At 41.2% G+C, this 12,340-nt stretch overlaps 1 protein-coding gene across 1 annotated transcript in view; it reads left to right on the top strand.

Annotated features, from left to right (window-relative positions):
- The window catches only part of FGD6 (FYVE, RhoGEF and PH domain containing 6), a 136,401-nt gene that overhangs the window by 36,279 nt on the left and 87,782 nt on the right, over window positions 1-12,340 (top strand). Inside the window, exon 3 of the mRNA XM_023228057.1 lies at window positions 10,227-10,371. Within this exon, the coding sequence (XP_023083825.1) occupies window positions 10,227-10,371 (145 nt within the window). The remainder of the gene's footprint in view (window positions 1-10,226; window positions 10,372-12,340) is intronic.

Genomic DNA, 12,340 nt, shown 5'->3' with positions numbered 1-12,340 from the left:
ACTATGAAGTATTCTCTTATAGCCATCCCAACCTCATTATTTATTTCTAATGGCCTTTATTTTTTCTGGCATCAAGTAGGTACAGACAGTATATTACATAATGAGGACATGAAGAGGAGAAATGATACTAAGTCAACTCTAACTTTGTCTTAAAACTTCTTTAGTTTTCAATAAGAAAAACATCTTTGGTACAATGACGGAATTGGATTGGGAACTTGCCATATATATATATATATATGTATATATATGTGTATATATATGTGTATATATGTGTGTATATATGTATATATATGTGTATATATGTATATATATGTATATATGTGTGTATATATATATGTGTGTGTATATATATGTATATATATGTGTGTATATATATGTGTGTATATATGTGTGTATATATATGTATATATATATATATTTTTTTTTTTTGAGACGGAGTCTCGCTCTGTCGCCCAGGCTGGAGTACAGTGGCGTGATCTTGGCTCACTGCAAGCTCTGCCTCCTGGGTTCACGCCATTCTCCTGCCTCAGCCTCCCGAGTAGCTGGGACTACAGGCGCCTGCCACCACGCCCAGCTAATTTTTGTTTTAATTATTATTTTTAGTAGAGACAGGGTTTCCCTGTGTTAGCCAGGATGGTCTCGATCTCCTGACCTCGTGATCCGCCCGCCTCAGCCTCCCAAAGTGTAGGGATTACAGGCGTGAGCCACTGCACCCGACCGGAACTTGCCATATTTTATTGGAGGCAACCTCAAGCTGTGTAGAATGCTTTTCTATTTGTATTAACAAGAAAGTTGTCCACATCTCGTGACGCGAATCCCAATTCTAAGAAAGCAAAATTGATGGTAGTTAAATGTTGCAGATTTATTTTATGTAGTGCTTGTTTCAGGAGACGTTTTTGTAACAATTTATTCCTTTCTAGCTAGACCTGGATTCTTTCTAGCTGGATTTGACCTGGATGCCTCCCAGCTAAGCTAGATGGCCAAGAGTGTCTGTTGGACTGTTTTCAGCATGGGGCTCTTCCTGTGTCGTTAAGATAGGACCAGGAACCCTGAAGCACATGATCATCTTTACTTGCAGGTCAGGAAGCTCTCCCACAACCAGACGGAGAACTATAGGAGATGGACCCTATTATTATGTTGCTCTTCACTGTGGCATAGTCAACAAGTTGTGTGGTTACTCTGTGGGCCCTGCAGGCTGTTGAACAATCCCTCTACTGACTTCTGTTTTTTCTTTTTTAAAGCCATCAACTGGCTTGCCAGATCTCCCTTTCCTACCTATTATTTAGAGACTTAGGCTTAAGATGCTCCCAAACAAACCCCTACCAGCAGGAAGGGAAAGCCATAATTTATATATCTTAGCAACTTAAGCAATAGTAAAAAGAGATTTTTTTTTTTTTTTTGAAGTGGCAATCCTGAAAATGTTTACACAGACCTCCAAGTCTGGGAGCTGGGGGGAGAAAGGGAAAGAACAGGAGAGAATATCTTTAATCTCATCATCCTGGGAAGAAAATAAACTATCCCTAAAGAGTTTATATACATATAAAAATATGTGTATGTATGTATAAATACATATATATGTGTGTATATATGTGTAAATACGTACAAGCTTTGAACCACCTTTTATAAAGCTTTTCAGACTCTGTGTGTGTCGGGTGGGTGGTCAACTTAGAAAAAGTAAAAATGCATGTGATAACAACTTTTTAAAATGTGCTGAAGGGCAAGTAATAAAATCTCTCAGCCAGGAGTGGTGGCTCACACCTAGCACTCAGGGAGGCTGAGGCAGGCAGATCACGTGAGCCCCAGGAGTTTGAGCCCATCCTGGGCATCATGGCGAAACCCTGTCTCTACAAAAGAAAAAGTATAAAAATTAGCCAGATGTGGTGGCACCCACCTGGTATCCCAAGTGCTTGGGAGCCTAAGGCAGGAGGATCATTGAGTCTGGGAGACGGAAGTTACAGTGAGCTGTGATCATGCCACTGCACTCTAACCTGGGTGTACTCCAGCCTGGGTAATAGAGCAAGACCCTGTCTCAAAAAAAAAAAAAAAAAAAAAAAAAAAGTCTGTCTTTTACTCTCAGAACTTTAGTCCCAGAGGCAACTGTACTTCAACTATATTTATCAGTTTTTCTGAATGTGTTCAGGGACAGCCTGGTATATGCCAGCATGTTTGTGCACACACACACAAATATACATACTTTTTATATGTTTTTGTGTATATGTACTCTTCTTGTTACTTCTCTATACAAAGAGGAGCACACTCTGTGCCTTGATTTCTTTTTGACCTAACAATATTTCCTGGAGAATGATCTATGCACAGTAGATCTACCTTTTTTTGGGGGGGGGGGGGGGGGGGGAGCAGAGTTTCGCTCTTACTGTCCAGGCTGGAGTGCAATGGCAGGATCTCGGCTCACCACAACCTCGGCCTCCTGGGTTCAAGTGGTTCTCCTGCCTCAGCCTCCTGAGTAGCTAGGATTATAGGCATGTACTACCATGCCTGGCTAATTTTGTATTTTTAGTAGAGACGGGGTTTGTCCATGTTGGTCAGGCTGGTCTCAAATTCCCTACCTCAGGTGATCCACCTGCCTTAGCCTCCCAAAGTGCTGGGATGACAGGCGTGAGCCACCAATCCCGGCATTTTTTTTTTTTTTTTTGAGATGGGGTCTCGCTCTGTCGTCCAGGCTGGAGTGCAGTGGCCAATCTCAGTTCACAGCAGCCTCAACTTCCTGGGTTCAAGTGATCCTCTCACCTCAGCCTCCCAAGTAGCTGGGACCATGGGTGTGTGCCACCATGCTTGACTAATTTTTTAGTTTTTAGTAGAGACGGGGTTTCACCATGTTGCCCGGGCTGATCTTGAACTTCTGCGCTTAAGCAATCTACACGCTTCAGCCTCCCAAAGTGCTGGGGTTTACAAGCATGAGCCACCTCACCCGGCCTACCTCATTTTTTAAATAGCTCTTTAGTTTTAAACCTAGGGATTAAGAAAAAAAAAACAAATTAAATAACTGTTTAGTAATTCATTATATGGATGTAACTCTAATTTATTTAACCAGTCTTTTATTAATGGCTATTGAAGGAAGAGCCCTTTAAAACTGCTTCTTTATATTGAATCTTAATGAATGACTTTAAAGCCAATTACATATAAAAGTTGTAAGCATATGGGTAGGTACTCTTCTATTTTAAAGAATTTTGCATTCTATTTGTTTTTTTAAACCATTTTCAGAGTTGTCTTGTGAGGACTGTGTTTTAAATAGCAGCCTCAAGGTACTGATTATGATTTTGGTCTTATTTATTTATTTATTTATGTTTGAGACAAGGTCTTTGTCCCTCACCTGCTGGAGTGCAGGGGCATAATCATGGCTCACTGCAGCCTTGACCTCTCGGGCTCAAGTGATCCTCCCACCTCATCCTCCCAAGTAGCTAGGTAGCTGGGACCACAGGCACATACCACCATGCAATTTTTTTTTTTTTCCCATAGAAATGGGATCTCTCCCTGTGTTGCCCAGGCTGGTCTTGAACTCCTAGGCCCAAGCAATCCCCCCACCTCAGCCTCCCAAAGTACGGGGATTACAGACATCAGTCACTACCCCGGCCCTGATTATGTCTTTAGTCAGTAGCATACAATTCTAAGAATCCTAGTAATTACTGGGGGAAGGTGATAGGAATGGTATTCGCAAAGGTGGAGGTTGCTTCTGGAAAATGAAGCAGGCCTGTTTTAAAAATATATCCATCATTTGAAACCTGGCATTTTACCCTAACAGAGTCACCCAGAGACAGTTTTAAACAGTTTCTGGTTTATATTTCAGGGAAGCTGGATATTTTTGTGTGATTTCTTTACATTTTATGTTGTAAGTTTCTTCGTTTATTCATTTTTTTTGTCTTTCTTCCTTTGTTTTAAGTAACAAACTCCTGTGGTACTATCCCTTTAAGTATTTTAGTGATTTTATTTTTATTTTGTGAATATTAAAGAGTTTAACTCAAAAAGTTTATATGCTACATATAAACATTATAGAATATTAAAAACTGAAATAGAGATAATAAAATCATTAATTTTTAAGTTAAAATTTGTCCTAACCTTAAGCAACCTCTCGAAAGAAGATTAAAAATTAATATATTTGATATCTTTATGACGCAAGGACATAAATAAAATTGATATATGTCCTTTTCTTTCCGGAGAAAGGATTTCTGCTATTATACTTCAATAAGAACATCAGCATCCATAGCCTTACGTATTACTGAAGCGTTGATGTTTCTTTTTTGTGAAAGCAGTTAGGAGTGCAGAAAGACCGGCTGGGCGCAGTGGCTCACGCCTGTAATCCCAGCACTTTGGGAGGCTGAGGTGGGCGGATCACGAGGTCAGGAGTTCAAGACCAGCCTGACCAACATGGTGAAACCCCATCTCTACTAAAAATACAAAAATTAGCCAGGTGTGGTGGTGCGTGCCTGTAATCCCAGCTACTTGGGAGGCTGAGGCAGGAGAATCGCTTGAACCCAGGAGGCTGAGGTTGCACTGAGCCGAGACCACACCACTGTACTCCAGCCTGGTGACAGAGTGAGACTCCATCTCAAAAAAAAAAAAAAAAAAAAAAAAAAAAAAAAGGAGTGGAGAAAGACCTACTAGTTGATCTGGTTTACCTACTTTACCTACCAGCACTCAGGAGTCACACTGGTTGAACTTGATATTTGTTCAGTCCTGTCACCTGACTCTGCACATACTTAAAATAATTGCACACAATCTTGTGTTTGAAAAACCTAAAAACATGATGTGAATACATGACGATTGCTTTTTGGAGGATGCAAATGACCAACTATGTCTGTTTCACAAGTTGTGCCATGTTTCCAAACTCATTTTGGCGATAGATCTCAAGAACATCACCTGAGTAAGGGATGGAGAAAATTCTGAAAGTGCTGTGTAATTGAGAATACCTGAAAAGAGGAGGAAGAAGGATTTTTTAAATAGTTTTTTGGGATGCAGTGGCTCATGTTGTCATCCCAGCACTTTGGGAGGCCAAGGCAGGAAGTTCACTTGAGGCCAAGAGTTCAAGAGCAGGCTGGCACTATAGGGAGATCCTGTCTCTGTCAATAAGTAAAGAATTAAATAAATAAATAATTAAATAGTTTTTTAAAATTGATTTGATTCATGGTTTTACTGTGACACTGGAATCTGCAGTCTTGTAAGGAAACTGAAGTAACAGAGGGAAACGTTTCCTGGTAAAAATAGAAATAATTTTGTGGTGAAAATCGTGTACCAATTTTATAGTTAGTGTACTATAATAACTATTAAATAACTTAAAATTTATTTTGCTAATTTAAAACCCATAATGGTAGTTTTTTCCCCCCTCATTCTGTGATAAATATGAAATGTGCCAAAGGAAATACATAGTCACCAAGTCATAACGAGACAGCATTTGAAAAAAAATTATCACAACATCCTAAGGACAAGCAGATTTCTGTTCAGTTTAGGCTAGGAGTAGAAGGATGAGGAAGAGAAAGATCACAGAAGTTGAGATTTACATGTGGTGACTTGGAAATGAGAAGGAAACTTCTGAAGGTGAGGGAATTGGAAAGAACTTGTTTCTTCAGGCTTGGGAGGAATTACATGAAACACTCCTTGGTTAAGGGGCTCAGAATAAAATCACAGGCAAGAGAAGAAAAAGATAACTGGAATTTGTCAACAACAGAGAAGCCATTCTTAACCCTGCTTCTCCTTTCCTTCTCTCGGCCATCCTATCCCTTATCCCTTCTCCTTGCTGGAAGTTTTAATTTAGTTGGGGCTCGGAAGGATTTTTTTTTTTTTTTGAGACGGAGTCTCGCTCTGTCGCACGGGCTGGAGTGCAGTGGCCGAATCTCAGCTCACTGCAAGCTCCGCCTCCCGGGTTTACGCCATTCTCCTGCCTCAGCCTCCGGAGTAGCTAGGACTACAGGCGCCCGCCACCTCGCCCGGCTAGTTTTTTAGTATTTTTTAGTAGAGACGGGGTTTCACCGTGTTCGCCAGGATGGTCTCGATCTCCTGGACCTCGTGATCCACCCGTCTCGACCTCCCAAAGTGTTGGGATTACAGGCCTGAGCCACTGCGCCCGGCCTTCGGAAGGATATTTTTGTCATGAACCCTGGCAATTGCTATGCTGGGTCATCATTGTACAGGGTTTCTGTTCCTAAAAACTCTTAGAGGAAATGGATTTAGTATTTTTAAAAAAGATAATTCCACTGGGCGTGGTGGCTTATGCCTATAATCCCAGCACTTTGGGAGGCTGAGGCACGTGTATCACCTGAGGTCGGGAGTTCAAGACCTGCCTGGCCAACATGGTGAAACCCTGTCTCTACTAAAAATACAAAAATTAGCTGGGCATGGTGGCATACACCTGTAGTCCCAGCTGCTCAGGAGGCTGAGGCATGAGAATCGCTTGAAGTAGGAAGGTGGAGGTTGCAGTGAGCTGAGATCACTCCAGCCTGGATGATAGAGTGAGACTCCATCTCAAAAAAAAATAATAAAATAAATTAAAATTTAAAAAGATAATTCCTTCTAAAAGAGGAGGACTTCACTTTAGATGTGACTTCTTACCTGAAAGAAAAATTTGATAGGCTTCCAGTGGAGGATGTGCTGTAAATATAGAGAAACTAGCACATAGAAAAAAATAACTTGTAAAAAGTGATGACATCGTGTAGTCTTCACTTCAAATATATAGATTTAGCATGTGGAATTGAAGGAACAGTTACCCATCAGTAGGAATTCATGTCTGGCTTTACTTGTTTGTCTTCATTCCAATACACTGGAAACAAACTGATTTTCTAGAAACTGTGGCTCCTTTCAGAAGCAAATCTGACTTAGGGTGCCTGGGGAAGTAGAGCCCACTCTTTGTTCTGGTTGCTTTTGCAGCTACTTTCCTTTTACTTCAGATATCAAATTATGAACTAACTAGGCAGGAAGATGTAGAGGAAGCCCTGTGTCCTGTTCCTGTACCCCACAAAGCAGACAGTGTTAGGATGTTATCATTTGGACAGTGGGAAGGAAATAAATTGAAGAAGAACTCCAAACTGTACAACTGACATCAGTAAGGAGTCCTTGTTTCATTATCAGAAATCTAAAATTGGCTGCATATGGTGGCTCACGCCGGTAATGCCTGTACTTTGGTGAGACTGAGGTGGGAGGATCACTTGAGCCTGGGAGTTTGAGATCAGCCTGGGCAACGTAGCAAGACCCTTCTCTACTTTAAAAAAAAAAAAAGAAATCTAAAATTATCTAGGTAGATTCAAAGGCTGCCAACAATTGTGTGGGAAAATAGTGTAATTGTTTTAGAAATGAACATGTAAAATGTGGATCCTAGATTTTGCTGCTAAACCCATTATCTTTCCTTTAAAATCTGCTCCCTTGTTGTAATATTTGTTTCAGTTCATGTCACCCTCATTCTGCTGGTGACTTGGACTTGACACCTTGACATCTTTCATAAGTGTTTCCTCCTCACCCGTTTACCCTAAGTCCTGATGATTTTTCTTTTTTCTTTTCTTTTTTTGTTTTTTTTTTTTTTGAGACAGAGTCTCACTCTGTTACCCAGGCTGGAGTGCAGTGACTCAGTCTTGGCTCACTGCAGCCTTCACCTTCCTGGTTCAAGCGGTTCTCCTGCCTCAGCCTCCTGAGTACTGCAACCACCGCCTCCTGAGTTCCAGTACTTCTCCTGCCTCAGTCTCCCTAGTAGCTGGGATTACAGGCACATGCCACCACACCCGGCTAAATTTTGTGTTTTCAGTAGAGACAGGTTTCGCTCTGTTGGCCAGGCTTGTCTCGAACTCCTGGGCTCAAGCCATCCACCCACCTTGGCCTTCCAAAGTGCTGGGATTACAGGCATGAGCCACCACACCTGGCTCTGATTTTTCTTCCTCTTACGTCCATCCCTTTCTCTCAGTTTCTGATGTAGCCACCCTGGTTCAGGCTACCTGCACCATTGAAATTCAACACCTGTTGCTTTCTGATACCATTTTCATTTATTTGGTGAAAAATTCTTGAGGGTCCATTGTGTGTCGGGCTGTATGCTGAGGATTCCGCTGGAAAACACAATTTCAATTTCCTTGTCTTTGGAAATTTACATCTTAATGAGGGAAACAAGTCTACCACCAAGTGCAGTTTAGTGAGATAGTTAAAGGATTCAGAAGAGACACCAAAATCTCTCCTTGTTTCATGGCATTGTGTTTTGATTCATGTGGTTTTAATATTTAAAACTTTTTTTCTTGTTTTCAGATGTTCACTTTGTACTTTAATCCCTGTTCTATCCCTAATGGATGTGGCAACACCTAGTTACTATGTTCTTAATAATAGCCTTCCAAGTGATGTTTGACCAACAACACCTGTCCCCCCTCTCTTCAGACACAATAAACCCAATTTCTTCACAGGTGCCACAGCCCTATTACTATCTGACTCTATTACACTTAGGAATCTAAAACAGTATCCAGATGGGCTGATTCAGAAAGCCTTTTAGAGCAGAGCTTCTCACACATAGACTGGGATTTTGTTACAGCATGGATCCTGATTTGGTGGGTTGTGGGCGGCCTGAGAGTGTGTATTTCTGAGGAGCTTCCGGGTGATGCTGCTACCACTTGGAAATTGAACATGTGTTGTTTTAACAGGGTTTTAGAAGATGTAAAGAGATAAGGAATTAAGATTAAAAACAAGTGGGGGTACATTTTCTTCTAGCTATATGGGTGGATCCTATAGTCTGTCCATCCTGTTAACTCTGATTTGCTCTCACTAATCTCAGTCAACAATCAACTATCCGGCGGGGTTGGCTCTTATCCCTGCACCCAGAGACAGTGAATCCTACCAGTGATCTAACCAGAAAGTTGCCATCCTCTATCCACCCCTTATCCCGGGGAGTTAGTGTCCTGCATGTCTCGGGGAGCTATGATAAGGTGTGCACCCACCCCCAGCCATTGAGTAATGGAAAACCCCGTCTTTAGCAGTGAGAGGTGTTCCTTTTGGCACTCTGCCTCCAGCCAACTGGTTTGTGTAACAGTTGGGCTCCAGGAATGCCTTCTGAGGCAAGTCTGTATCCTATCATGTATAATCAGGAATTGGCAGAAAATTTATCTTTAGCTTTTAAGATTCCCGTTAGAGTCTCATAACTTGTAACCTTGACGGTTGAGTGACCTGCCTGTGACCCACTGAAAGAGCCTGCCAGAGTGAAGTGCAACTGTCTCCTTATTCTGCTTGAGTGTTTTTCCTGCTGATTGTAGATCTTTTACTGGCTCCACCTGTGTACTCTTCTATTCTGTAGATATTCTTGTAGACTGAAGACAGAAAAGCAGTTGCTACAGGCAATTGGCTCCTGAATCTTTACAGCCAATACTAGAAGGAATTCTTTTCATCTCTTCTTAGGAAACTTTCCTGTGGAATTCCCCCCACAGATTGGATTGCAACAATGGCTTTTAGATTCATGAGATCTATGTTAAAACAAACGGAGGAACCTTGATGATATCAGGCTGATGAGGAGGAATTGGTAAATGGCCTGGTTCTGTGGATTTTTCCAAGTTCAGCTTGTGTCAGAATCACCCGGAAAACATTAAACAAGCTTACTTGTTATTTGCTAGGCCATGTGCCCCAGGTAGTTGTAATTGCTGGGCAAATTGCTGGGCCCTGTGCCCCTGGTAGTTCTAATGCAGTGGGTCTTAAGCATAATCTGAAAATTTGTAACATTTCCTCTTCCTCCCCATGTCTTGTAAACAGAACGGTGATGACCATAGAGCAGGGTACGTGTTCACAATTGCACCTGCACTGTTGATTGTAGTCACCGTCATTACCCCCCAATCCTCATAGATTTGTTACTTGGTTTTTGTTGTTGTTTTAAACACTAAGCCCCAAGGAAACAGCAGTTCTTCTGGTATACCTGGCAGCCTTTTATGGTAAACCAGCCCGCTTTCTGTAAGGCTTCTTAGTTTATTCTAGGAGTAGAGACCTGATCTTCTTTGGGAGGGATATATAGAAGCATAGGAGGGAGCAGCTGGGAAACTTGCTTCCCACCCCCCTTCTTATCATTAAAAATTCAAAAAATTAATTTGAGTTTTTGGCAGCTGAGATAGGGTGAAGGAAGGGAAAGTTGGCTGATCTGGGTTTTTTCATTCTTCCAAATCCCTTAGATATACCTTGTTTGCATTATGAAGATAAGATATTGATTTGGTTTTTGTTTTGCTAGCACCCCTTATTACTGAAGATGACTAATACCTGCTTTCTGTTGAATGCAGTTCAGGAGCATCCCAGGAGGAACAGAATCATCTTGGTCTTGGTGACCTTCCCTCTGATGAGGAGGAAGTCATCAACAGTTCTGATGAAGATGATGTCAGCTCTGAGTCAAGTAAAGGAGAGCCTGACCCTCTGGAAGATAAACAGGTATATTTTGGTACTTAATTGCTTCTTGACCTCCCCCTGTGCTTGGGAATGATATTTGTCTGCATGATAGGCATAGAAACCCTCATGAGTTTTCGTAAAACTTATAAAGCACTTTACAAATTTAAATTTAATTCCTGCTGTAATGTGGCACCTAAAATATTCTCATGTTACCAAGTGTGTATCACTTAGAGATTACTTAGTGATTTTTGAGAAATTATTATTATTATTTTGAGACAGAGTCTTGCTCTGTTGCTCAGGCTGGAGTACAATGGCACCATCTCAGCTCACTGCAACCTTTGCCTCCTGGGTTCAAGCCATCCTCCTGCCTCAGCATCCCGAGTAGCTGGCATTACAGACATCTGCCACCATGCCTGGCTAATTTTTCTGTTTTTAGTAGAGACAGAGTTTCACTATGTTTGTCAGGCTGGCCTCAAACTCCTGACCTCAAGTGATCCACCTGCCTCAGCCTACCAAAGTGCTGGGATTACAAGCATGAGCCATGGTGCCCAGCAAAGAAATTCTTTTTCCTAATGTCCAGTGGCTTTCTTTTTGATAACAGAACCCTGCCTTGGAATTGTTCCCGTACTGCTACCAAGTTTTTGTAGATTTTTTTGAAATAAAGGAATTATATGCATCTTAGACTCAAATTATTTTGGGAAAGAATAAAGATGACTGTTAATAGTACATCATCATTTGCTTTGAAATAATGCAGTGTGTGTATGAGTTTGCGGGGAGCACCGCATACATGAAGATTGTCCATGTGTTCAGAGTTGTTTAAGATGCATGAGGGCCGGGCACGATGGCTCACACCTATAATCCCAGCACTTTGGGAGGCCGAGGGGGCGGATCATGAGATCAGAAGATCAAGACCATCCTGGCTAACATGGTGAAACCCCGTCTCTACTAAAAATACAAAAAATTAGCCAAGCATGGTGGTGGGCACCTGTATTCCCAGCCACTCGGGAGGCTGAGGCAGGAGAATTGCGTGAACCCAGGAGGCGGAGCTTACAGTGAGCCGAGATTGTGCCACTGTACTCCAACCTGGGTGACAGAGCGAGACTCCGTCTCAAAAAAAAAAAAAAAAAAGATGCAGGGTTCATTATAATGTCTGTCTAGTTTGGCATGAATATATTTATCTCTTTCATTTGAAACCACATTTTTAAAAAGATGTTATTAAAGGGAAAAAAGTACATCACCAATATCCCCAGGAATGTTACAGCAAGGTGGAATTTGAAAAGATCCACGCAACATAGCAAGCCATGGAGAAAATGTGTGTGCCATAATTTCACCTAATTCCTGTGCCATAATTTTATCAATCTGTTATCCTTCCTGTTTAATACTTTTGCTCTGTTTAAATTTATTTTCAACCTTAAATGAATGGCCCATGTGCAGCAGTCTGAATTTAAGTCCCAGATCCATCAGCTATGATCTGGGCAACTTTGGGCCAATTATTTAACCTTTTGGGACTAAAGGGTACCATTTATAGATAAAAAAAGAATAGTACTCATAGCATTGTGAGGTTTAAATAATTTGCTACATGGAAAGCATTAGAATACTGATGATATTGAGTATTATAATAGCTCATAATAGCCATTATGAGCACATAATAGCTCAGTGATCATTTATTTATAGCTAGCAAGATTTCATTTCTATGCTCTGAAGTATTAAATCATGGTGTTGGGAGTAACCACTATAAATTACTTAGGCTAGTGAATTTGTAAAACCCCTAAGACAGATGAGTGACTCTCTTCTTAAAGACCCACAGCACTCAACCATGTGTAGATTTTACTTTGACTATCATGTAATTCCTTTTGTGTCTTGCTGGTGTCTGTCTTGCTTTAATCTGAATGCTCATTTTCCATGTTGCAGCTTCATGGATATAGATTCTACAAATATTTGTAGAATTCACACTGTGTTCCAGGAACCACTGGCATTTACTAGAGATAAGCAGTACTCAGGTTCTAATCTT

This window comes from Piliocolobus tephrosceles, chromosome 10 (genome assembly GCF_002776525.5).
Source record: "Piliocolobus tephrosceles isolate RC106 chromosome 10, ASM277652v3, whole genome shotgun sequence".
In the NCBI taxonomy this organism is placed as follows: Eukaryota; Metazoa; Chordata; class Mammalia; order Primates; family Cercopithecidae; genus Piliocolobus; species Piliocolobus tephrosceles.
This window is presented reverse-complemented; position numbering and strand designations above follow the sequence as displayed.